The sequence below is a fragment of the Macrobrachium nipponense genome, chromosome 35 (genome assembly GCF_015104395.2).
Source record: "Macrobrachium nipponense isolate FS-2020 chromosome 35, ASM1510439v2, whole genome shotgun sequence".
NCBI lineage: Eukaryota > Metazoa > Arthropoda > Malacostraca > Decapoda > Palaemonidae > Macrobrachium > Macrobrachium nipponense.
In genome coordinates, this window is record NC_061096.1 from 36,236,629 (window position 1) to 36,262,475 (window position 25,847).

Genomic DNA, 25,847 nt, shown 5'->3' on the forward strand with positions numbered 1-25,847 from the left:
CAATCTTCCAAATCATAATTTATAAAAACCACAGGCTTAACAGATGAGAGACACAATGAATCACAAAACCATGACTACCCTGTCTACATGGTCCTAAACAGCATCTTTGTTAAGTCTCTTTACATTCCTTCATGTATACTAATAGCAGACTTAATGGAATAACCAGCCTGTGCATATTTTATGTGACTGCCTAAGCTCAACCAGCATATGTGTTAATTTTAAAAACAAAACAGTTAAAATAACAAAATTTATGGATAATTAAAGTCTACTGTTTTAATCAGCAAAACATCACATAATTTACAGTTTTCTTAATAGAATGCATCACAATCTAGAGATAGACTCAAAATAAACCTAAGATAACCAGAAGTAATGAATGAAAGGAGTATGCACAAAAGGATGAAATGACATCAGGAGGAGGATTACCGAGCCTGAATCTTCAAAATATTTAGGAAAAATGATACCCAGTACAAGATTGCTTTTAGTTGAAATTTAGTGAAACTTGAAAAAAACGAAAACTTAAAGATAAGCAGCTCTTATATAAGACTCAGAACCAGAGACTAAAACTACCACAGAAAGCAAAATTATGGAAAAGTCTTAACATGATCTGCGTTGCTATTACATGAATCATTATTTTTACAATAAAAGTACTATTTACTCTAAAATATTTAGTCAACAATAGAATAAAGCTATGAGAATATTAAGTGTCAAATGAATGGCAATGAGTGCATAAGAAATATTATAAATGAAATACACAAGTTCCATAATTATATGGATAACAAAAAGATGAAATGGAGATTGTTTTTTGGAAATATCCTCAAGACAACCTCCCCTAAACAACAGTATGTAATACGTAATGGGTTCAATTTCATATGACTAACAAATCTTAAGACACAAGAGTATGTTTAGGTGGATCTGGGTCAGCTATTATCTGGTAAAAAGCAATATTTATAATTTTGAAGAAAGATGACAAAATTAGAAGGGTAAAAAATACAGCTATGGTTAACACAAAATGAACAAACCAAAGGGCCCCCTTTCTGATAATAGACAAAATATACATAAGGTGGATGAGAGGTCTTTAAACTGAATCCTGTTCTCACTCATTTTGAAAGCGTCTAGTTCATAACTGGCATTAGTACTTAAATCTTACAGAAGAATTCACATCTTCAGCCAATTTAGGAAATAAAATTTTTTGGCTGCTCTACCAAACCAATGAGTGGTTGATTGAAAACTATGACAAAAACACCAACAATCTCAAGTTTTACTAAACATTAAAAAATCTATCGAGACAATGGAAGTGTAACAAAACCGACACATTGAACTACATACAAGGAACCATTATTCTCCCTTAAGATTTATGAAATCAAACTTAGAATAACGATAATTGGCTACATGCCGAATGTTGTCCAGATAAAATTCACGGGACAAAACTAGCACCTAAATATTAAATTATCAGACAAAAATACGGAAGACTATACGTATTCCTAAACCCGACTTTCAAGGCCGATATATCAATTCTGTCTTAGAAAATAAAAAATGCACCAGGGGTCATCTATAGCCAAAAAGAGATTTGAACACCAGGTTTAAAGCCAAGAAAAAAGATTGACACTTGTTTTGTACTGATACCACCTAGTAAATTAAAGATTTAACTGATACCACCCCAAATCCATGCAACGTAAAAACACCATACAAACAAACAAACAAATCGGTAAAAAAAAATAACTGGTGAAGTCGACAAAAACAAATGTTATACCAGATGATGATGACATCAGTAGTTTACAAATAATACTTTCATGTATTGGCCAATCTGTGATAAATGCCTCCGAAGTGGAGGAAATGAAAGAGAGCAACTGCAGTAAATAAATAAATATTTAAAGACATTAAAAGGCAAAAAGGTCATACAGCCATCACAAAGCATTTCCTGGTCAAACCCAAAATCCTGGCCTCTCATTCCACCCCACCCACTGCTTCCAGACTTGACACCACTGAAGTAGCTATTCTTATCCATTTAAGTACAGATGAAGCGGATGACTATCCTAATGATTCACCTCCACTTATGTATCAGCTTTACAGTCTTATTTTAATTTATTTCATATTTAAAATCAACTGTCTGTATTAAATATTGGTAGGGTCTGTGGCAAGCAATACACTGTACCTTACTGTGGGGATTTTTTTTTTTTTTTTTTTTTTTTTTTGTAATCACAGATTTCTAATTTTCAATGGACACTAGTACCCATAGACCCTGAAAAATCTTGGGTACAATTGTACTTTAACTACAGTGGAACCCCCGTATTCGCGTTCTCCAGATTCGCGGACTCACACATTCGCGGATTTCTCTCGGGAACGTTTCCCTGCATTATTCGCGGAAAATTCGCGCATTTGCGGTATTTTTCTATGGTAAATATCCACAAATTCCTGGTTTTTTTTAATGAATTTCATCATAAAATACACTTTTTGTGATAAAACTATTAAAAAAACCATGTATGAACATTTTTAGTGGGTTTTTCCTGAGTTTTAACTAACAAAATACTAGGCTGTTTTTAGCATTTTTATAGGGGTTCCAAACATTCGCGGGTTCTAACTATTCACGTGGGGGTCTGGTACACATCCCCGCGAATACATATTTTTTGTATTTTACTGTACAAAATCCAGCCTTGCCACCATAGAGGTAGCTCTTCTTATGGAAGTACAGTGGTACCTTGAGATACGAAAGGCTCAACTTACGAAAAACTCGAGATACGAAAGCAAATACGAAGATTTTTGTGGCTCTACATGCGAAAATTTTTCAAGATACAAAAGGTTGTTGCTGTAAAGTCCAAGATTCGCCTGGACCACCGATAACAATTTTAAAACTCGCGCCCCGCCAACTGAGGTAGACTCTCCACCAATCCTCCTATCCTCCGCTTCGCCAATTGGTTCCATGATTGAGAGTCACCGCCATAAGAGCCTTCCTTCACCTATTGGTCAGCATCTATCCCATGATCCCATGATGCACCTACGTTAGGGCGTCATCGGTATCGTAAGCAAGTGGAATTCGTTCGTTCTATACGATTTAGTTTATTAACGTTAATTCGTTAGTGATTTCGTTGTAGTACTACTGTATCGTGTTGTGTGAGAACTTTACTTCATACATATACGTACTACATAACTTAATTACGTACAGTATATACGTAGTCATGGGTCCCAAGAAAGTTGAAGTAGGAAAGAAGAGGATGCTTTCTTTGGAGACAAAGTTGGAGATAATTAAAAAGTATGAAGCTGGTACGCGATTGAGTGTGATTGCCAAGGAATACGGCCGAAATCCGTCAACAATAGGCACCATCCTTAAGCAGATGATGTCATCAAAGCAGCTACACCTTCAAGGGCGGACTATTTTGTCCAGCAAGAGGAGCCATGTGCACGATGAAATGGAAAGGCTGCTTCTTTGTCTGGAACAAGAGACAAAGAAATCGCTGGCGATACGATGAAGACGGCAATCTGCCACAAGGCCAGCGCTATTTTCGTCGATTTGATTCCCAGGCCGAAGACGACGGAGAAGAAGGGACACGACGTCAACAGAGTTCAAGGCTTCTCATGGGTGGTTCGAAAAAATTCTGTAAACGGACTGGCATCCATTCGGTGGTGCGGCATGTGGAGGCAGCCAGCTCGGACACGAAAGTGGCCGAAGCCTTTATTAAGACGTTCGACGAGATGACTCTCAAAGAAGGCAAGTCTTCAACTGTGATGAGACTGGACCTTTTTTGGAAAAAAATGCCTCGTCGGACGTACATCATGCAGGAAGAGAAGAAGCTACCCGGGAATAAGCCTATGAAAGACAGGCTTACGCTTGCACTTTGTTCGAACGCCAGTGGGGATTGCAAGGTGAAGCCCCTACTTGTGTATCATTCGGAGACTCCTCAAGCCTTCAAGGACCACAAAGTGCTTAAGGAGAAGCTTCCTGTGATGTGGAGGGCTAATGCGAAAGCCTGGGTAACAAGACTTTTGTTCACCGAGTGGGTAAATCTGTGTTTCGGCTCAACAGTGAAGAAATTCTTGGAAGAGAAGCGCCTCCCTCTGAAATGTCTGCTGTTGTTGGACAATGCCCCTGCTCACCCTCCTGGCCTCGAGGAAGATATCCTAGCGGAGTATTAGTTTATCAAGGTTCTTTATCTTCTGCCTAACAACACCCCTCTCCTCCAGCCCATGGACCAGCAAGTGATATCTAACTTCAAGAAGCTGTATACGAAACATCTTTTCAAGAGATGTTTCGACATCACCGATACCACAAACCTCACTTTGCGTGAATTTTGGAAGGAGCATTTTCGATGTTTTGATATGCATCCGACTCAGCGACCAAGCTTGGGAGGAGGTTTCGAGGAGAACCTTGAATTCTTCGTGGAGGAAACTCTAGCCTGATGCCGTATCCTCCTGAAACTTTGAGGGATTCGACGGTGGGCGAAGCTGGTGCTGCAGATTCAGAAACAGTTGATGATCCTCAAACTGTTTCGCAACCAGATCTTGACGAGATCGTTGCACTCGGCAAGTCCATGGGGCTGGTTGTTGACGAGGACGACATCAATGGCCTTCTCAAGGAGCACCAAGAGGAGCTTACGATAGATGACCTGAAGGAGTTGGAGGCCGTGCAACATAACGTCATTCAAGAAGAGTTTCTCTAGCAGCGGCGAGGAGGACGATGACGACGCTGTGACAACAGCAGAAATTAAGGATGCTCTAGTTGCTTTTCATAAGGTGCAATCAATCGTAAGAAAAGAGACACCCCGAAAAGGCTTACACAGGTCGTATGCTTGCACAGTTCGATGACGTTTGCCTGAATCGTTTCAGGAACATTGTCAAAAGCAGGCAGAAGCAATCTTCCTTAGATAGTTATTTTTTAAAGAGGCCATTTGTAGGAGTAAGCAAAAAGGAAGAACCAAGTGATACTACGAAAAAAACAGAAAGTTGAAAGTGGTGAAGAAGAATAAATAAAATAAAAATTAAAAATTTTTAAATTTTTAATTTTAAGTTTTTTGTAAAAGTTAAATGTTACAATTTTGTTAATGTGTTTCGTAAAGTTTAGTTATGTTTTGCCCGACATTTTTTTATGTTTCGTAAAGTTAAGTGTACATATTTGCCGTTTGTCCTGCCTGTCGCCACTTTCGGAGATAGCCTCACTCGAAAGGTAAGCTTCCACATTTTACTACATACGTACATACCATGTACACTAATACACTTTATTTACAGGTACATACATTTAGTTACTACTAGTAAGTATTAAGTTAGGTATTGAATGGTCAACATTGTTGTAGTATTTCATTGTTTATAGGTCAATTTAGCTTTATTATGAAATTTACTGGGGTGTTTTAGGAGGGCATGGAACAAATTAGCCATTTTACATGTAAAATGCGGTTCAAGATACGAAAAACTCATGATACGAAGGCCGCCTCGGAACGGATTAATTTCGTATCTTGAGGTACCACTGTACACTAAACCACCTGTATTCACTGGGGATGGGTACCAGACACCAGAATAGCTAAATTCTGCAAATACTGAAGCCACTCTAAAAATGCTTAACTGCATATTTTGAGTTAAAACAAAAAAACCTCTTAAAATGGTCTACTTGAGTATTTTAATAGTTTTATCACAAAAAATGCAGTTAGTCACAAAAAATTTATGAAAACACAGTAATTTGTGAATATTTCTCAGTGAAAAATATACCGTGAATAGGCGAATTTTCCACAAATAATGGGTACATAAAGTCTGTAGAAAAACCCGCCAATTGTGAATCCACAAATGTGGGGGTTTACAATTGTACTGATGAAGTGGATGACTATCCTGATTCACCTCCACTTATGAAATAATTTACAATAAGGCCATAAAGTTGACAGATTTTTAATAATCAACTGTGTTAAATATTGGTAGGGTCTGTGGCAAAACAATACACTGTACCATATTAGAACTTTTGAGGTGGAGGGGGTGATTTGTTAATCTTAAATTTCTAATTTTCAATGGACACTGGTGCAGATAACCCCTGAAAACTCTTAGATACAACTGTACTATAAATAACTACTTATTTCTTGTATTTTGCTGTACTATTCTGTAACAAAACAAAAACTTTATCCTAAAAAAGAATGGCTTCTGCTGAAATTGATATACGTATTATACAAGAACAAAAATCTAAACCTTTACATATACGTATATCCCATGAAAAATAAAACCTTGCCCCAAGTTGTGCAGATCATCTGTAACCAACATTAATTTCTAATGTTTACTAACATCAGTGTTGCTCTCAACATCATCTACATTTGTCACTTAAAACATATTAAACTTACCAAAGTGAGATATGGATGTCTCAAGTAAAACATATTTTGTTCTTCCATCTTGAGAAATTTGATTCTAGCTGCTATAGCTTCCTCAGTTGCATATGGCCTTTTGCGATGTTTGCTAAAATAAGAAACAAGGTATTATATTAGGCTATAAGAGACAGCTAAATATAAATATACAGTAATTTGTTATAATGAAGCATAACTTGAAATTTCTAAACAAAACAAGTGTAAACTCAGCAGTAAGCTTTGGGTGTTTATACTAATAACAGAAATAGTTTTCAAAATAAAAAAATTATATATAGCACAAAAAATAAACCACTGTCTTACTTGAGCCATTACTTCATACTGGTACTGTATTGATTTCCAGTGCCAAACTCTCAGAGGTGGAATTGTGAAGGTCTCAAACCTTTGGGGCAGGAACCATGATTCAAGTTTCACCAAAAACTCAGGAATGAAAATGAAAATGCACAGGATATAGGTACGGCAGCCGTATCCCGATCGTGGTAGATATTGGTACGGCAGTGAATTGCGCATGCGTCAATTTCAGACTTCCTGCCGTACAAATAATATAGTGCGGTGAGGGTACGGCAGATTCTGTCATTGGTGCCGTATTTGCGCTCTTGACTTGCTGTAGATACGGCAGTTAGCTGTATCCGTTTACCAGTTTGCTAATCATACTGTATTATGTAAACCAGAGTTCGGCTTTTAGGTGAGACAGTCACGCTTGTGAACATCTGTCCCCCTTTTTTCAGTTAGCAAAATTTCCCTCCCCCCTTTTTTTGTTTTGTTTAGCTTTTGTGAATTTTGTCCCGCTTTTTTGTACTAAAAACACAACACTATCCCGATTTTAATGGAATAATGCTGAAATTTGGTTTAACTTTGCCATTTCACTACCTGGTAAATTCTATCGTCTTCTCCGACAGCTGCAATATACCCAATGAAGTGAACTAAAAGAATATTGTAAAGTGTATAACGGCCCTTGCAACTGCCGATGTCGGGCAGAATAAAGGGCCGAGAAAGTCACCAAAGGTACGATGGTAGTGTATATATTTATATATAATCCTCTTTGAATCTCCTCTTCGGAATTCTTTTCAGGGCCGATCGATCGTTTTGTTCGTGACCTACGTATATACGTACCATGAATACCCTAATTTTTTAAAGTTTGAGTCTTCATATATGTCTATGACTTCTTTTCAGCTCGTTCCAGCCTGAAAACATCTGTTTTTCGGCGAAAAACTAATGTATTATTTTTTCGCGGTTCATGCTGTTCCGTCACCATTTTTTCTTGCTGTCACTTATATGTGTATATACTTCAGTATATAGTCTTTGGATATGCGTGAGCAGTAAACAAGGGTCTTGCGCATGCGCAATTCAACTACCGTACCAATATCTACCGAGATCGGGGTATGGCTGCTGTACCAATATCCAGTTCGAAATGAAAAGCTACTCCAGTCCTCTGAATGCCAACACAGCTGATATTAAGGCTATACCAAAAACGCTGGCGGAGCACTTACAGATGGCGGGCCCACTCGACCGCCGACGAAATCGGCGGAAGAACACCAAAACCAATATGGCGGCGATACCAAAACAACAACAAACAAAGTAGGGAGCTACTACATATCCGCGACGATCGATTTATGTGTGCTGTCAGTAAGGCCGTGGCGGAACGGCGCTTCGCGCCTTATCCGCATATTTAAAGATTCTTGGCAGGCACTGCATGTTCTGGCAAGAGGTAATGTTGTGCTGCGCGCACTAACCACAGGGGTTACAGTAAGGCTACTTACCGTGGCGGATGGATTTGGGTGTCACGATACCAAAACAACAACAAACAAAGTAGGGAGTAACTGGCCCGGTAAAGTGTAAACAACCCCATAGCCTCTTGTTGAAAGACTGGGAAAGGGAAAGTCCTTTACCACAGAGACTGAAAAGCAAGGGGGAAGGAGGACAAGAAAGTCCGCAAAATACTAAACAGCAACTCTAACCAAATAGGTAGCCTAGGTATTCCATTTAAAATGCCTACGAGGCCTAAAGTAGCCATTGTCCCTTACTACTAGGTCCTAGTACCTATGCATTCGATCCCCTCTCACTAAGCTTAGGCTAGTATAGTTGGCAGGTCTATAGGTAACCACTCTTTCTTTCCGTTCACATTGGGGATGTTCCTAGGTAGGTTATAGCTAGTAGTACTACTATACCTATTCCTTTCCCCCTCGAAGGCTACGCTATTTAAGGCTACGTCTCAATTTCACTTGACACAGTGGACACTTTCAGCCTACGCCAGTGGTTACCGGAGAATAGCTATACAACCAACAAACTTAAAGTAACTTACCTTACCCTCTGTACATATGTCCAGGATACGTCTTTCTAAAACTAGCCAAGGCTGCGAGTGCTAATCTCATGGTAAAATGGACGATAACTATAAATCGCACAAGTAACGTTGCCCTTCTAAGTACCAATTCCCTAACTAAGACAGTAGTAAATGTAGTAGTAGTAGTTATGGGTCGAGGCAATGCCTTTGCAACGGCGCCTCTTAGTCTTGGGTATTTTTTGTTTTTGTTTGTTTATTTGTTTAGCTCTTTTCCTTTTTTTCTCTCTTTTTTTCCACATCAAGTATATGGTTTCTTTTCTTATTTCGTTGTTACCTGAAAAATAGAAATTTTCCCACTACGTCACTTTCTTCTCTTCATAGGGTTGTTGTAGCTCTTATTGCTTTAAACCCGTTCCTCTATATATGTATCACAATAATAAAAAGGAAATGAAATATGTCTTCTACTGCATCATTGCAAAAAGGACAACAGGTGTTCTCCTTCTGGTGCCTTTTGCTATATTTAAATTAAGAGAGTTGGTTCTGGCTTTGAAGAGAAGGACTGAACCCATAGAGTTGTCATAAATTTCTTCGTCTTTTATTTCTCTTTTCCACGTTTTATATATGTTCACAGTCACTTTATTTTCCAACTCTTCTTTCCACCTCTCTGTGTCCCATATTCTGGCTTTGTCCTTTATTTCTGTTCTGGACATTCCTTCTAATTTTCTTAAATTTATTTTAACTTCATGCATGTACTTTTCCACAGTTTTTCCACCATTTTCTTTCCTTTTCTTGCATATCTGTAATTAATTTCTTCAGTATCTCTTTCCGTCCATTTAAAGTATTATTTACATAGCTTATCTTCCCATTCATAATTCTACTTTTCATTGAAGAAGCTCCTATCTCCCCCCTTAATGTGGCTACTACTGTACTTCTACATGCCCTAATATTTTCCTATATACCCCATTCTCTATTCTTTGTAATTTTTTCTATTTCTGCGTCTGTTAGATTAACCACATTGGTTCCGTATAAGATTGATGGTAGAGCTATGTTTTTTCCAGAATGTTTTCCCTATTAGAACTTTGTTGCAGCTTTTTCTATTACGGAGTAGGTTAGGTTGGCTAACTTCTGTGCTTTATTCAACATTTCTTTTTCTGTAGCTAAACAGATTTCTAGAGTCATTTATCTTTATTCCTAAATATGTAATGTCGTCCCTCACCTTTATGTTCTCTATCTCTTCTGGTTTATCTTTCATGTTGAAAATAATGATGCTGTTTTTCTTTTTCTCTTTATTTTATTTCTAGCCCACATTTGTTCCCTATATCATATTAAAATCTTTATGTTTATTCTTGCGTCTTCTATATTACTTGCTAGAACTAATCCATCGTCGGCGAAGAAAAGTGTCCCTATCTTTACTAGTTCATTTTCAAATCCTGTCCCTTCCTCCTCCATTTTCTTAATTATTAAATATGTCATTAGTTTGAAAAGTGAAGTAGAGCCTGTGCAACCTTGCCTAATCCCACTTGTAATTCCCATTTCCTGTTTCTACTCCCTCCCCTAGGTCTATTATTGTGCTAATCCCCTTCATTATATGTTAACTACTGCCTCTAGATTTTTGGATGTATTTTGAACTGTTTCATAACTTCAATCATGACTTCTCGTTTTACGAGTCAAATGCTTTACTGTAATCGATAGCTATTACTATTAATGGTTTTCTATTCCTGTAGCTCTCTTCTACACCATATTGTAGTGTAAGAATGTTATCTTCTATCCTACTCCCTCCTGTAAATCCTGCTTGGCATTCGTGATCTTGTTCATTCAGTCTGAGGTGTGCTTCTATTTCGTCTTTTATCAGCATCATGAATACTTTGTATGATATATTTAATAAGCTATAGGCCTTAAATCCTTAGCCCTTGGTTTCCTTTTCTTTTCTATCATTTTTGTTCTAGATTTCTTCCAAGATTCAGGCTTTTTTCTTTGATTTCTAGTTCTTTGTTGTAACACCTAACTAGTACTTCTATACATGTTTTGCTCTTCATTAAAGCTTTGTAAAGCTCTGGTTTGATTCCATCTGGGCCTGCAGCTTTTTTAGCTTTGGAGCTTACTTAGACAAGCTATGACTATTTTTCCTTGGTTATCACAGGCTCTTGCATTGGGATTATCTTCCTTTTGCATTCCATCACTAGGTCCCATGTGTTCTCTTAGTACTTCTGGGAATCTATAGTCTCCAATTCTTTATGATGTCATCTTCTGCTGCCAATTCATTTTCATATTCCATCCTTTTCTCTTCGTTCCAGATTTCCTTTATATTATTTTCGTGTTTGCTGTAAAATGGTTCTCCAATAATTCACTAATTCTTCCTTTGTTTCAGCCTCATTTAGCTTAGCCTTCCCATCCGTTCAATTTATATAAGTGTATTAGTGTTTCTTTTTTGGCTTTTTGCTTATTTCTTAACTTACCAATATTTTCCCAGAGCTCTTTGTTTTTGTTTCTTTTATTTCTTCTGTTATTTTCTTTTCATATATTGTTATCTTTTCTCTTATAAATTGCAGCAGCTTGCTTTTCGTCAGTACTCTTGTAAAACTATAACAGGAAAGTTGCCAATATCTTTGTAACGGCTCCTTGTCCTCGCTTGCCTCCAAATGGAACTACTATTTGGTTAACTTTCCTCTGGTTCCGTGTTTCTTTTTTTCATCAATCTCTCTCAACACAGATTTGTAAACAAACAAAGTATTAGGTATAAAGCATTTCGTCAGTATAGCTATCGCATACATCATAGTCGCATATATCTGAATTTCATTCATAAAAATAAATCCTCGGAGTGAGGTTGATTGGTTTGGCAAAAGAAGTTCACAATGAACTCTAGCTATAAGGAAACAAAATTGAAGTGTAGGCTTCTAAGTAATAAAAGTTAATAGTTAAAAAATATGTTAGGGAAGCACTGATTGTTAAAGCTGGAAACACAACAGTACTTAAATAGACGGTGGGCTACCTGGGAGGTCACTTATTTTCTGAAAGTAAAGTAGTGGTACGGTATTTTTCAACATAAGTAAAGTGGTAACACGTTAAGTTTCAGAAATGAACATTAAATAAAGTACTAGAGCTATAATTTTCATAAGGGAGTTGGATAAGGGCAGAAGATTTTAAGGATAAATGGTGATTTGTTTGTTCTTATACTGCAAAACGTAAAGGAACATATAACAAAGTTAGATAACAACCAGTAATTTTGAACAGTGGTAAAGCAAAAGGACACTGCACAGGTACCAGTTAATTATACATGGAGCCGTTGTATAGGGACGGTGCTGCAACTACAACTGTTAATGGTATGCCTTTGCCATTTTAGTGTCTGACGGAAACAAAGTCACCCCCTTACTCCCGTATTTCTTCATACGATAGAGCTACAATGGAAAAAAAGATTGTGTCAGATTTCGCGAAATACCTTGGTGCTGGAAAAGTTAAAGTGGCTTCGGAGAAGAATGGGGTAAATAGCCTTTACTAGGACCTTATGTAACTTCTTTCATTCCACTCTATCTTCGGCGTCGGTGACCCTGGTAGTTGTTACGCCAGATAGTAACTCACAATCAATCAATCAATCCACTCTATCTCAACACATGGGCTTACCTATCTAGTAGTAAGCTATCACCAGTCTTCACGAAAGTTAGGCCATACAGTGTTTTAGGATAGCCCACTGATGCTAACCTGACTAAAACCAGATGGTAAGCGTTATTTCAGTCCGATAATGAATTTGGGATAGGTATCTAATACTAGGGGGAACAACCGACTCGACTAGCGGATCCAGTCTCCACCGCGTGTGAAGCCACCCTCTGAAAAAGTACTTTAACACGTGCTGACACCGGAGATGGGCATCAGTCACGAGTTGTTGGTGATGAGAGCAGGAGCTCGAGACCTCTACTCTCCTTTCGAAGTATAGGTAAGTATTTTCTCCAAAGTTAGCAATTAAGGTTATATTTAAATATTAAACAGAGGTAATGAAAGTCTGGCTCTACGCAGTGCACACATACCTCCATAATGCTTTCGAAATTATTACTTACAACTCCGAATATTTAGAAGATTGATGCCATCTCGATGTTTGCGGAGTCGCTTGTGGCAATAAACTTCGGAGTGGCTACAGTTCAGTTACCCACGGGTTTCGTCTGCTGGGGAATCGGCGGAGTAATACAAACGAGATGGCGGCGGTTTGTTTTGGCGCAAGTTTTGAGAACATGTGTAGTGTTAGAAAACCCAAAAACCTAAAAAAACGGTAATGGGGGACCCTTTTGGGAAGCGGGGTTTTTGGGTGGGGGGAGAACACACGAGTTTTGGTTAAAAGTTAATGAAAATGGTAAGGGGGGACCTATTGGGAAACCGGGGTTTTTTTGGGTGAGGGAAGACACAGACGACGACAATGAACTCGGAAAACCACGAAACCCTAGCATACGAAACCCGTGGCCAACTAAACTGTAGGAGCTCCCTCTACATCCGTTCCCCGTTGTGTTAGGCTAACCAAACTGTTCCCCATACTCAGTTTAGTTGGCCACGTTTAACACCTACTAGTTGGTTGGTTCATGAGATGAGTAGCCTAGGTAATGAAACTGTCCCCCTACCCTACATTCGTTCCGCGTTCGGTTAGGCTAACTAAACTGTCCCCCCTACTCAGTTTAGTTGGCCAAGGTTATCGTCTACTAGTTAATCGGTTCATGTGATGTGTGGCCTAGGTTACTAAACTGTCCCCCTACTCAACATTCGTAGACCGAACATATGAGCTATTAGCCTAATAGAACGTTCATGCATGAAATGCGGTACCTGGCTAACTGAAGTGATCGTAACCAAACGAACCAACCTAACCAAACTTAGGCAGCGTGCCCTTACCTGACCGGACCCCCCAGTATAGTATGTTAACAGTGATCGCTACCTAACCAAAGGAACCAACCTAACCAAACTTAGGCTGCATGTCCTTACCTGGCCGGGGGGCTTTGCCCCCTGGTCCCCCCTGTGTAGTATGTTAACAGTTAGGTATTGATACCTAACCAATAAAACTTGTCCGTACAGATGACTGGCACCCGTAACTCCTTACTGATATATAAACAAAGTTAATATTTCCGAGAATACATTGGTTAAAGTTAAGGCCACGTTCTTTGTTCGAACACGTGGACTGCTAGCGAGCATGAATGTTCGGATGTGTTGAGCAGCCCTGACTTCCGCTTAGCGATAAATACACTGAACATAAAGTGCATTTACATTGATAAGCTTACCTTGGAGATATTGCGAGTTGTCAAATGATTGGCCTGTCTCCCCCCCCCCGCCCCCCTCCCCCCCCCCCCCCCCCCCAAAAAAAAAATATATATATATATATATATGGAACTTAATATAGAAAATCTTCGGGTACAGGATTTTTTTTTCTTTCTGGGCGGGACGGTTGTTTTTCATGGTAACTGAACAACTGGAATTTGTGGACGAGGCTCGAGTGCAGATGACGAATCCGTTAGTACAGCAACGTCTTGTGATTGTTTGGTTTCAGCGACTTTGCACCTCATTTTGGCGGGTGTTGAACCTACTTTAGTTAAAGGATATGCACGTTTAATTAAATCTAAAAAGGCTTTAAATGGACAATCAACTTCAGTTAGATGACGTTTTTTAACACAATAGTACATAGTAGGCCGGTTTTCATTAAATATATACAATTAGGGCTAGCATATAAATAGGCATTGGTAGGATTCATAAAATAAATATTGGTGGGAATCATACAAAAATTGAAAATGAATATCATAGAATGTACAAAAAATAAAAAATGTAGCTCCTACAGATTAGTTGGGCAAGGGGAACGTGTGGTTGGTAATGAGCAGTAGCTTTCATGTCCGTATGGGTGGTAGAAATTAATAAAAGAGGTCTAGCATAAAATCGAGAATTGGTGGGATTCTTATAAATAACAGAGTTCCTACAGTTTATTTGGCCACGGGTGTTGTCTGCTAGGGAATCGGCGGACTAATACAAACAGGATGGCTGCCGTTTGTTTTGGCTTACAAGTCGCCGCATGTTCGGGTTGGGTCGGCTGTGAGAACTACTTACCTTGGCGGAGTGATTACGGACCGGGCGAAATGGTGTTACGCGGCCCGGGCAACTAAACCGTAAACTACCCTAAACTTACCATTCCATGTGCTATAACCGCACACCGCCTGTACCCATAGACGCTTGGGCACTTTCTTCACAAAACATAAACAATGACTTCCAACCACGGCTTATCCAACGGAACTGCGATTTTTGGTAGAAGAAGAAGCGTGCACTAGATAATTATTTAAATAAATAGTTAAACGGCAGTATAAGGTCATGAATTGCATAAAGTTTTGGAGCTTTTGAAGAATAGCAGTCCCATACGAACCTGGGACCTCTATTCTTCAAAGGGATAAAACTGGGGTCAGTATTGTTATAAAGGTATTTAGTGGAGAACAACCGCCGAGGAAAACAAGTAACAAATGGATTGGTTGTCAGTGGTGAACAAACCTAAAGATAAGCAAACAACTGCTTGTTTGATTGTCAGTACCAAAGAGGCCTTTAAAAATCTGTATTTTTTTTCTTCACACTCTATTATCAAGTATTTCAGTATTGAGCAAACCCTAAGCAGACATGGATCGCAGCTTTTTTGAACGTCAAATTAAACCATTAGTAATCAAAGACACAATTCCAGTGATTACATGGATGAAGAATAAACTTATTTCTCGTGAAATGAGATGCAGCTGCTGCAACTTTGTAATGAATTGGACGAAATGTGCTTCAAATCTTGATAAACATATTTGGAAGTGCCAAAATAAGGACTGTGCAAAGTACAAACATAAGACATCAATCAGAAAAAAATAATTCGATTTTTCATTCTAAATGACACTTCCTTAAAAATGCGAGGGTTGAAGCCATTTTTTTATTGGTGTGATGAAATTGGAGAAATGAGTGCATCTCGGTTATTAAACATCTCACTGAAAACTACGGTTGATTTATATAGTTTCTTTCGTGAAGTATGCACTAAGCATTTTGAAACTAACCCAGTTCAACTAGGTGGGCCAGGTATTACAGTGCAAGTGGACGAGTCTTGCTTCTCACATAAACCCAAACATTCTTTTTGTTCTGAAATTTCAAAACAATATGTGTGCAATTAATTTCAACTGATTTGATTTTATTTATAATAAATTGGATGCTTTTAATTTGACATACTTTTTGTAATTTTTATACTTACAAAATAAAGTACTTTCATAATAGTTTATTCATTTTCAGTGTTATATTCATAGGGTCCAACTGGGACCTCTATTCTTCAAAAGGCCCAAAGGGACCCTTATTCTTCAAAAGGCCCAAACTGGGACCCCTATTCTTCAAAAGGATTGTATGGGACTGCTATTCTTCAAAAGCTCCAAATTTTTTACATATTCATGATTATTAATTTGAAAATATTCGTTGTTGAAAAAGTAACTAGATTCCTGACTCAAATATCAACAGTTTTGCTGTGAACAGTACCTAAGGCGTTCTTCGCACTCTTCTATTGTTTATGAGAGCTGCCAATTAGTTTGTGTTTACCTTCCAAACTGGGTATAAGACTTACACAAAACCGGAGAATAAGTGAAATTAGCATATCTATTTGTAGTATATATACATATTAGAGAAATTTTATCATTATTGCATTACTATGACAACTAGAATTCATGGAAACAGTTTGTAAATGCATCGGCGTATGTGTGAAGCTCCACTAGATTGGCAACAATGAGTCATTTTGCCATCTGCTCGTATATACTTTAGAAATATCTGTAATTTTTGGGGTTAATTTGGTTGCGAAAAATGGATAATAGACATAAAATTAAATAAACATTTTGAAGTAACAAAGAAAGTTAAACTAAATAATGAGTAAAGTAAACAATTAAGGGAATAAAGCTTTGCACCTCATAAACCGTGTACTCGTGTGCTGCCTGCAACTGTGTTTGTGGGGTGAGCGCTTAGGAACCAAGAACCGCAACATAGTTCAAGTGCAATTTGGAGTGAATTAATACCAAAACATGTATAATTACAATCAAATAAGCACTGTGGAGTTTCAGTTATGATGGCAGTAAGGATAAAACCATGACCCTGGGAATAAATAGTTTCATACTTTCACTAATATAGGCAACAAAATGTTTTATTGTACTGATTACAACTGCAATCTTGAGTAAGATCAATAAATGTTACATATATTAGCTAACATTGTTCAAATGATTGCTGGGAGGCTGGGAAAGATGTTGGATCTGCAGAGCTTATGAGCAGCACCTCAGGCAGTTGCTGCCATATTGGATTTCAAAACTGCCTTGAAAACATGTTTTACGAAGACCTCGCATGCTTATTTTAGTTCGTATGGCGCTTTCATAAATCGCATTATGTTGACGAAACTTCAATTTTTTTAATGGTATTCTTACAGATGTAATTATATTCTTGTTTCACCAATTAAATATAGAGTGAATAAGGCTGATCCATGCGATGACGATGGATCCATTGAGGTGTTCCCCCCTATATACGTATATATACTTAGTGGTTATGTTGTTTCTTTTGGGCTAGCTTTTTCTAGCTTAGGCTAAGAGATTATTGATTCTGACATTTAGCCTATTTCCAATTTTCAGTTGCAAATGCTAGACTCATTTTAGTAGTTTAACCCATTACAGGTAACATTAGGTATATGACAGTTTAGGCTGTTTCACTTTTTAAGCCATGCATTTCAGACCAATGAGAAATCAGAATTTTTCCCCAGCTCTAAACATGACATGCCTGTTTTACTGTACGTATTATAAAGTTTTAAAAAAATAATGGAAACTTTGGCAACTGTAGAATGCTTTATGACAATTCTATTCTCTTCAGGTTGTTGTAGAGGTTGGAGGAAAAAAGTTTTCTGGGTTTGTGTGTGGAGTTTTGAATCTGATACGATTACAAAAGCAGTCTTTAGAAGGTTCCACAGTGCTGCAGAGATGTCTAACTCATGACTGGCTGACACAGTGTGCAACAGATTTATTCCACTGTTCAACTTATGAAGTAAGTGCTGCTCTCCAAATTTTAGTTGTGTATTTTAACGTTTGAATAATTGTTTTGGTTTGTTTTAAAACTTTGTGAGCAAAGTTATTGTAAATCCAGATTTAGGTTTTGCTAACCAAATCTTTTTTTTTTTTATCTTTTTTTTTCAGGAATTAAACAGTAATCTACATTATATTGACAAGGAGTTACTAACAAGAACTTATCTTTGCGGTCATATGGTCACTGCTGCAGATATTATCATGTTCTTGATTCTTTATCCATTTGTTGCAAAATGGACCTATCAACAAAAGGTAAGTTTCAGTATACTATATTGTATTCTTTCATGTATACTTGAAAGGTATTGGAAAGTATACTTGAAATGTATTGGAAAGTGGTGTTTCACGTTCCGTGTATATTTGTAATTGATATGCATCTTTCAAATAACCAAAAGGAATTTGATATCACTATCACAGATTGGGTTTGAGTTGATCGGTGAAGTAATTAGGCTGTGATTTCATTAAAATTTTTACCTCATTTCCCTACAAAAATTACCGAAAAATAATCCCATGCTTGTGTTTTTATTGCTGCAGTTTTCTTCTCATGGATCAGTTGAGCATTGGCCAAATTGTGCATTTCTAGTAAAATTGAGTGTATGTAATGTATTAATGGCATTGTAATTCTTTGATAATCATGATTCAACTCATATTTAAAGAGATGCACAGATATATGTACAGTACGCATATAGTAAATATTTCAATACAGTATATGCACGTATTTGAGTTTTAACATTCTTATTTTCTTCTTGGTAGCCTATGATTAAAAGTATTCATAACTAGAATGGACTTCTGATAAATTTGTATTTTAAATATAGAAAACAATTCAGTCTGAATGTTTATACTGTTGCATATTCTTGCTTTGTTATAATGAATTATTATTATTAATAGGTGTTAGTTTTTCCAGACCTCTGAGTCTCAAGTAGACTCTTCTCGGGCTGGTTCTCAGGGATCAATCTGAAGAGAAAGAAAAAAAAAAAAAAAAAAAAAAAAAAAAAAAATTAGACTTTATTTGAAAAACCCGTTTTATTTAAAAAATTTTATGATTTTATTAATTGAAAAATCCCTGCTTTCCGCAAGAATATTTTTCATTTCTGAACTCCGCAGATAAATAGATCTTTGCTGGGTCCAATTTGGGCACTCAACAAGCAAATGCTGTACTGTCATGGGTGTTTGACATCTGTTACATTTCACTGGGTCAGCATGTGGTGTTGACATCAAGTGACCATGTGAGAATCTTGTGTGTCCTATACGTGCCTTGCTAGGATCACCTCTTTTGCTCTTTCCTCCTGTGAGGATGTCCTCCATGCATAGACTTCAGTTTTTATATTTTTAAGTTTGTTTGTTGTTGGCACCGAGGCCCATTCTTCTTTCCAATCCTGGTAAATTAATGTTTTAACTGATTTTACCCAGTCTGACACTGGGGCATATGAAATTGTTGGAGGGATAGTGCAGGCTAATTTGGCAGCAGAGTCTGCATATTCATTTCCTTTTATTCCCACGTGTGCTGGGATCCAACATATTTCCATTGATATTCCTGATTGGAGGAGTTGATGAATTTTTATTTGAATTTCCTGTACTATTTGGTTTCCTGATTTATACTGTCCTATTGCATCTATAGCGCTACGTGAGTCACTGAAAATTACAGACACACTTGCTTTTGCCTCAGATATCATATCTAGAGCCATCTGTATGGCTGTGACTTCAGCAGTAAATAAATACTGATGATATTGAAGGTAGGCTTTTTTTACTTAACATATTTTTTTTTTCGAATATGCAGATGCTCCTACTCCAACATTATTTTTGGAGCCGTCTGTATATATCATAAATTTGTCGCCTTTTCTTCTAATGTGCTCCAAAGCATGTTGGCGGTACATTTCCGTACTTGTCATTTGTTTTTTGAGTAGGTAAGACAGGGAGAGGTACATATCTTTACTCTATTTAAAATCCATGGTGGTGGCAATTCCATTGGTGGGTGAAAAATTGGATTCATATTATGTATGTTCATTATGTATCTAGCTCTTTTTGGGAAAGAGCTAGTACTATTTAACTGCTGTTACTTGATTACAGTTTGGTAAGCAGTAAGTTGCAGGAGACGATCCCGCTTGCATTGAAAGACCTCTTTGTATTGTTATTAAATTACGGTGATGTTTTAAGGGCAAAATACCTGCCTCCACCAAAAGTGAGTTTGTTGGGGACGATCGGAAAGCTCCTGTGCACAATCGCACGCCTTCATGGTGCACTGCATCGAGAGATTTTAATGCAGATTCTGAGGCGGATGAATATATTGGACAGCAGTAATCTATTATGGATAAGACTGTTGCCTTATATATCATTAATAAAATGTCTCGCTTTGCTCCCCAATTTGTGTGTTTGATAACTTTTTTAATATGGCAAGGGCTTTGATGCCCTTGGCTTTAATGTATTTGATGTGCTCTTTCCAATTTAAATGTTGATCAAATATTACTCCTAGATACTTGATTTTTGTACAAAATTGTATTTCAGTGCTATAAAGATGCAGTTTTGATTGTTTTGGTTCTTCATCCACCTTTTGTCTTTGTAGAAGACGATTGCTTTTGTTTTATCAGTTGAAAATTAAATCCAACTGAATTTGCCCAACTACATATATTTGAAATGGCAGTACTGAGAACTCTCTGAGCATGTCTCAGATTACTACTCGTATAGTAAATGACAAAGTCATCAACATATAAACTGTTTTTTACACCACTTGGTAAATTTATAGTAATGTCATTGATTGCTAAAGCAAACAATGTACAGCTCAAGACACTACCTTGAGGGATTCCTTCTTCCAGTTTATAGGTACTGAGTAGGAATTTTCTACTCTTACTGAAAAGTTCTGTTTGTTAAAGAAGTTCTTAATAATATTGGTAAGTGGCCTCTTAGTCCCTTGGAGTGGAGTTTTTGCATGATGTTATGTTTCCATGTTGTATCGTATGCTTTTTCTATATCAAAAAAATATAGCTACTGTTAATTTCTTTTGTTCAAAGCCTTTTTTGATATGATCTTCTAAATGTGTTAAGGGATCTAGGGTTGATCTGCCAGCTATTGAACCAGATTGTGTTGGTGTTAAAATGGATTCTTTGGTTATTACATACGTTAATCGTGCATTAACCATTTTTTCTAAGATTTTGCATAGGCAACTTGTTAGAGATACGGTCTATAATTGGATGGATTACTTGCATCCTTTCCTGGTTTGTTTATTGGAATAATTATGGCATGTTACATTTATCAGGAAAGACACGTTTTAGCCAGATACTATTGTAAAATTTTAATAATATGATTTAGCTATAGGAGCTAATTTTTCTATCATTTCAAATGATATTTTATCATATCCTGGTGCAGAGGGATGACAAGAGTTGATGGCATTATCTAGTTCATCCATGTTAAAAATATAGTTATATTCCAGGTCTTCAAGAGTTTTCAAAATTGAGTATTATATTTTCTTTTTGTTTTCTGATACTTTGGAAAATGTGTATCTAGGCTGGAGTAAGCAACTGATGTTTTCAAAATGTTTCCCAATTATGTTTGATATTTCATAAGTATTCATGGTATATTTTTCCATTTAAATGTATTGCACTTCTTGGAGGTCTTATATGTTTTCCATTGATTTTCCTTATCTTTTGCCAGACATCCTTGTGGATGTGTTTGAAGATATGTTTGAGACATATTCCTTCCATGATGCGATTTTTTCAGCTATTACCGTTTTTCTAAATTTGGCTGTATATTTGTTATATAGTGGTTTAATGTGGTTAATTGTTATGTTTGTTATAACTATTTTGTTTAATATGTTTATACTATAGGGCATTTTGTTGAGTGATTTAAGGCGAGTTTTGAGTCTGTTTAGATTGCGACTCAAATATATATTTTATTTTACTTAATGTTGTTAATGTTGGGGATCCACCATGGGACAGGGGATTTTGTGGAATGTTTTTTGTTTTTGGCGAATACTTTTATCTGCAGCATTTATTATGAAGTTTGAGAAGGATTCACATGTAGTATTGTGATCTTCATTATGTGGGAATGGTGGTATGTTTCGTGTGTATAGGAAATATTTCATCCCAGTTAGCTTTTTGGATATTATATCTTGTAGGTGGCAATATTTTGACATTACTTAAGTAGTTCAGAATGATTGGGAAATGGTCACTTGTGTATGAATCGTCTAGGACGTTCCATTCAAATTTCTCCGCTACATCATTTGAACATAATGAAATGTCATTGAAGAAAAGGTTAGGTGTGTATTTGAAAATATGTTGGAACTTCACTTTCATTGAGACAATACAGGTTGTGTTTCATTATAGTATTCTCTATGTTGATTCCGGATGTGTCAGTGGGGTTATTAATATCCATAATGGATTATGTGCATTAAAATCTCCTACTATAAGTAGTGGTTCCTGTATACTTTTGCTAATAAGTTCAGAAAAAATCACTGAAATTTGCATTGAAATTTGGTTGGTTATATAAATTACAAATAGTAATTTTACTTTTATCAGGCATATACAGTTTAATTGATGTTATTTATTTGATATGGCATAGATGGTATGTCAACAGGTTCATATGTAATGCTATTATGAACGTATATGGGCTGTGCCTAATTTTCCACCAGTCAGTTGGTGAATAATCAGGCAATTTTATAGTGTTGGATATTTGTAGGGTTACCTTCCTATATGTTGTAGACATATGCACATTGGGTTGTGGTCTCGTATGATTCTTTGTAATTCACCCAGACGTAGTCGGGTTAAGAGACCATTTATATTCCATTGAATGATTTTATATTCCATTATTGGGAGGAATTGGTGATTAAATTCTGTAAATTGATGCTGATTTTACTTATCTCGTAGTTTATATGCATTTGAATTTATTTGTGGTTTTTAATCGTTGTATTTGTATGTTGGTTATTAGATTCTGCAGTTGTTTGTTTTTCATAGTTGAATATTAATAAGTCTATTTTTGATTATAATTTAATTTTTCTTTTTGTATTTTAAGGATTCAGAACATAATTCGTTCTCATGTTGGTGTGTTAAAGGGCACCTCCTTAATTTGGTAAAATTGTCAATACAATTTCGTACTGTGTCCTCTGTCTTGGTAGTTAGTTGGTTATATGTACTTACAAAGCATTCATTACAACCACAAGATGAAGCATGTTTGGTAATGTTAATTATTGGTTCAGAAGTTTTTTGGTCTAGCTTTAGAAATTTCTGGTTTTGTAATTCTATTGTTCCGTTTTCTGTAGTGATAAGGACTGTTGGTTTGAGGGGTTATTTGTTTGTTGTTGTTAATGGGATATTTCGGTCTTGTGGATGGTTGGGGGGTGATAGTTATATTTTGGTTTGGTTTAATGGTATGATTTTTCATTAGTATTATTTGATGGAACTTGTAAAGAGTGATCTTTACTGTCCAGATGTTGGCTGTTTGATGAGATTGAGGGTAATTGTGTATTTCCACTTGTGATGAGGTTAGGTTTAATATCATTTTTTAAAATGTTCTCCTGGTGTAGTTGGAGTCTCTCTGGATTGATTGTAATTTTCAATATTTACTTTCCTTCCCTTAGGTGGGGTTCTTTCTAGAATTCTTTTCTTTTTTTTTGCCAGTTCGATTATCATCATTATTTAATTCTTCTTCTATTGGAAGTTTCTTTTCCATGGATAACTGAATCATCTATGTTAGTGGTGGTATTGGTTGTTAATATCACTTTTATTTTGTGTTTCAGTATTATTGGTATGAAATCCAGTTTCCCTGTTTATACTATCTTGTTTGTCATTGTGCTGTTTGATGTCTTGATTTTTAGTCACATTTGAAAAGGTGGGGGTTTTGGATGGATTGTTAACGCCTCTTACTTTTAGCTCAACGTCTGGGCCTTCCATGACTGACATTCCTGTCCTATTTATTAACAGCTGAAGTTCTGTGTTATATTGGTAAAATGAACACTCCTTAGATTTTGCGTGGATGGGCTAGTCCACAATTAATACATTTTGATTGATTACAGTTCCAATTAGTGGTATGGTCATCTGATGCACAGACTGCACATATAGCTTTATTACGGCATCTTTGTAGTGTGTCCATACCTTGAGCACTGTGTACATTGTAATGGTTTAGGAACAAAAGGACGAACTTCTCTATTTTGTCCAAGAAGAATTTTTTTATTTTAAATGGTAAGTCTTGGCCTGTAAATTTTATTTGGCAATGTTGATATTTTACTTTTATCTTTCCTACTTGAAATAGAGTATATTTCTAAATCGTGGATATTGTTATATCTCAATTTTAGGGAGTCTAGCAATAGTTGTTTTGAAGGAAGCTCCTGCTCGCTATTGGGTAGGATGACTGTACCCTGTAACATAATTCAATGTTTCGTGGCTTGTAATTATTACCTTTATATTATTTATTTCTGTTATACTTAAAAAGGCAGTGGACTGCTTTTTATTGGTTACTTGGATAAGCCATTCATTGTCCTTGATGTGTCTGCATTCCATGTCTTGTGTTGGATATAGTTAAGTAATTTGTTTTCTAGCATCGCTGCTGAGATTTGTTGTTGTCAGCTTTGAGGACTAGAAATACTTGACCAATTATCTGGTCCAAAGAGGTCATCAAAAATGTACCAATGTGGGATTAAGTCGGTAATTTTTGTTTCTTTTTGGTCCTTGTTTTATGTATGTTGCTTGTCTATTATGATTTTTATATTTTTCTGTATTGTTGGGAGGATTATTTGTCTCTAATCAGAATTATTGTTCATCATATATGGTTCCATTGTTACGATATCGGAGTTTACCAATTTATTTTTGTTTGTTTGTTTCTTTTTTATTTATGCACTCTATTTGGTTTTCTGGCTCTGCTGCTTTACTTGGAACAGGGCGTGTTCCTTTGTATCTTTTATTAGTACTTTCACTACTTGTGGCAGTACCTAGGAAATTCGGGAGTGACGTGCCAATGGTCATCAACTGTGCCGTAGTTTTTCCATCATGGGGCCCAGGGGTACTCAAATCATTTATTTCACAGTTCATTAAATTTTGAGTTTTTACACAAAAAAAAAAAAAAAAAAAAAAAAATTCTTGAAAAGATATCATTGGCCTTCGCGAAGTTAAATCTTCTGCCAAACGGCACAAGTGAGAAAGGACTCCCAAATGTCCGCATCCCTACCCTACCCAAAAGGGGATGGCATAACATGATTAGTATGGCCCAAGTGTAAGCAGAAACCCGCTTGCTAGGACTAAGAGTATTATGTTAATACAATTATCCCCATCCTAATCACATTATGGGCAAAACCTGGATAGAATGCCAGGAGAGTTATATTCCTAGAACCAGGCCCCCCCTGGCCCCCCGGAATCCGTGGTCCAGATCCACAGAATAGTTCCGCCTGAAAAAACAGGTCCGAACATTGTCGGGTAGATGATGGATCTACCACAGGTTCTCACTATTTAGCTTCGGATTTAACTCCACGTTAAGCCATGATATGTTTTTCTCATTTATTGCTTTTAAAAATTTTGGCAAAAAATGGAAAAGTCCACATAAGTTTACTCGAAAATATATAATGTCATATGGGACTCTTGGGTTCGAACCTGGGAAGAGATTCCTGAGGTTCGAGAGCCCCCTACACCACGTCAAGGTAAGGTCCCAAAATGAGGGGGTGTTATAATGAAAGTAGTAAAAGTATTTATAATGAGGATGTTCCTCTAATTAACAGAATTTTTAGCAGTATTTATGTCAGACAGAATCCTACTAATGTGTAAGCATACACTGTATCTTCTACAAGAAGACATCATGTTTCCTCTGTCAAGGGATAATTCTGGTGCTATGATGAATGGGGTACTGACCAGTTTTGGAGCCTCTTTCAATTACCTTGTGATCCAAGTTCAGGTCTGCCTTACAATTGTATAGAAAACTTATCATTTTTGCTTACAAGAAATCTGTAGACGTTAAGTTTCAATCAGTGCTCCCTCCTCCTCAGAAAAGAACTGCAACATCCTTTTCTGGTAGTTCTAGGATGATACTGACACAGCTTCAGATAAGCTTTGACACTTTACAAGGAAGTAGGGTCCCCTGTAGAAGTGAGTCAGGGTCTCCTTTTAGATCTGGTTTTTCTTGGTAATTTGCGTTGTCAGCTCAAATTGAGGCAATGTTTTTATTTTTTTCTAATGTTTTACCAGCCAGGTATGGAATGAGATCCATTCC

The 25,847-nt window shown here is 36.8% G+C and overlaps 2 protein-coding genes across 2 annotated transcripts in view; one reads left to right on the plus strand and one right to left on the minus strand.

Annotated features, from left to right (window-relative positions):
* The window catches only part of LOC135208626 (eukaryotic translation elongation factor 1 epsilon-1-like), a 35,845-nt gene that overhangs the window by 2,847 nt on the left and 7,151 nt on the right, over positions 1-25,847 (minus strand). The gene's annotated exons all lie outside the window — the stretch shown is intronic.
* On the plus strand, positions 11,905-18,047 carry LOC135208624 (eukaryotic translation elongation factor 1 epsilon-1-like). Its single transcript, XM_064241006.1, has 3 exons — positions 11,905-12,082; positions 17,461-17,631; positions 17,781-18,047. The coding sequence occupies exons 1-3, from the start codon at positions 12,005-12,007 to the stop codon at positions 18,030-18,032; spliced, it is 501 nt and encodes a 166-aa protein (XP_064097076.1). The 5' UTR covers positions 11,905-12,004; the 3' UTR covers positions 18,033-18,047.

Bases quoted from the DNA above. Each gene is read 5' to 3' on its own strand.
- LOC135208624 (XM_064241006.1), top strand. From the start codon at position 12,005: ATGGAAAAAAAGATTGTGTCAGATTTCGCGAAATACCTTGGTGCTGGA. The intron at 12,083-17,460 runs GTAAATAGCCTT...TATTCTCTTCAG, and splicing joins TGGCTTCGGAGAAGAATGGG to GTTGTTGTAGAGGTTGGAGG. The intron at 17,632-17,780 runs GTAAGTGCTGCT...TTTTTTTTTCAG, and splicing joins TCCACTGTTCAACTTATGAA to GAATTAAACAGTAATCTACA.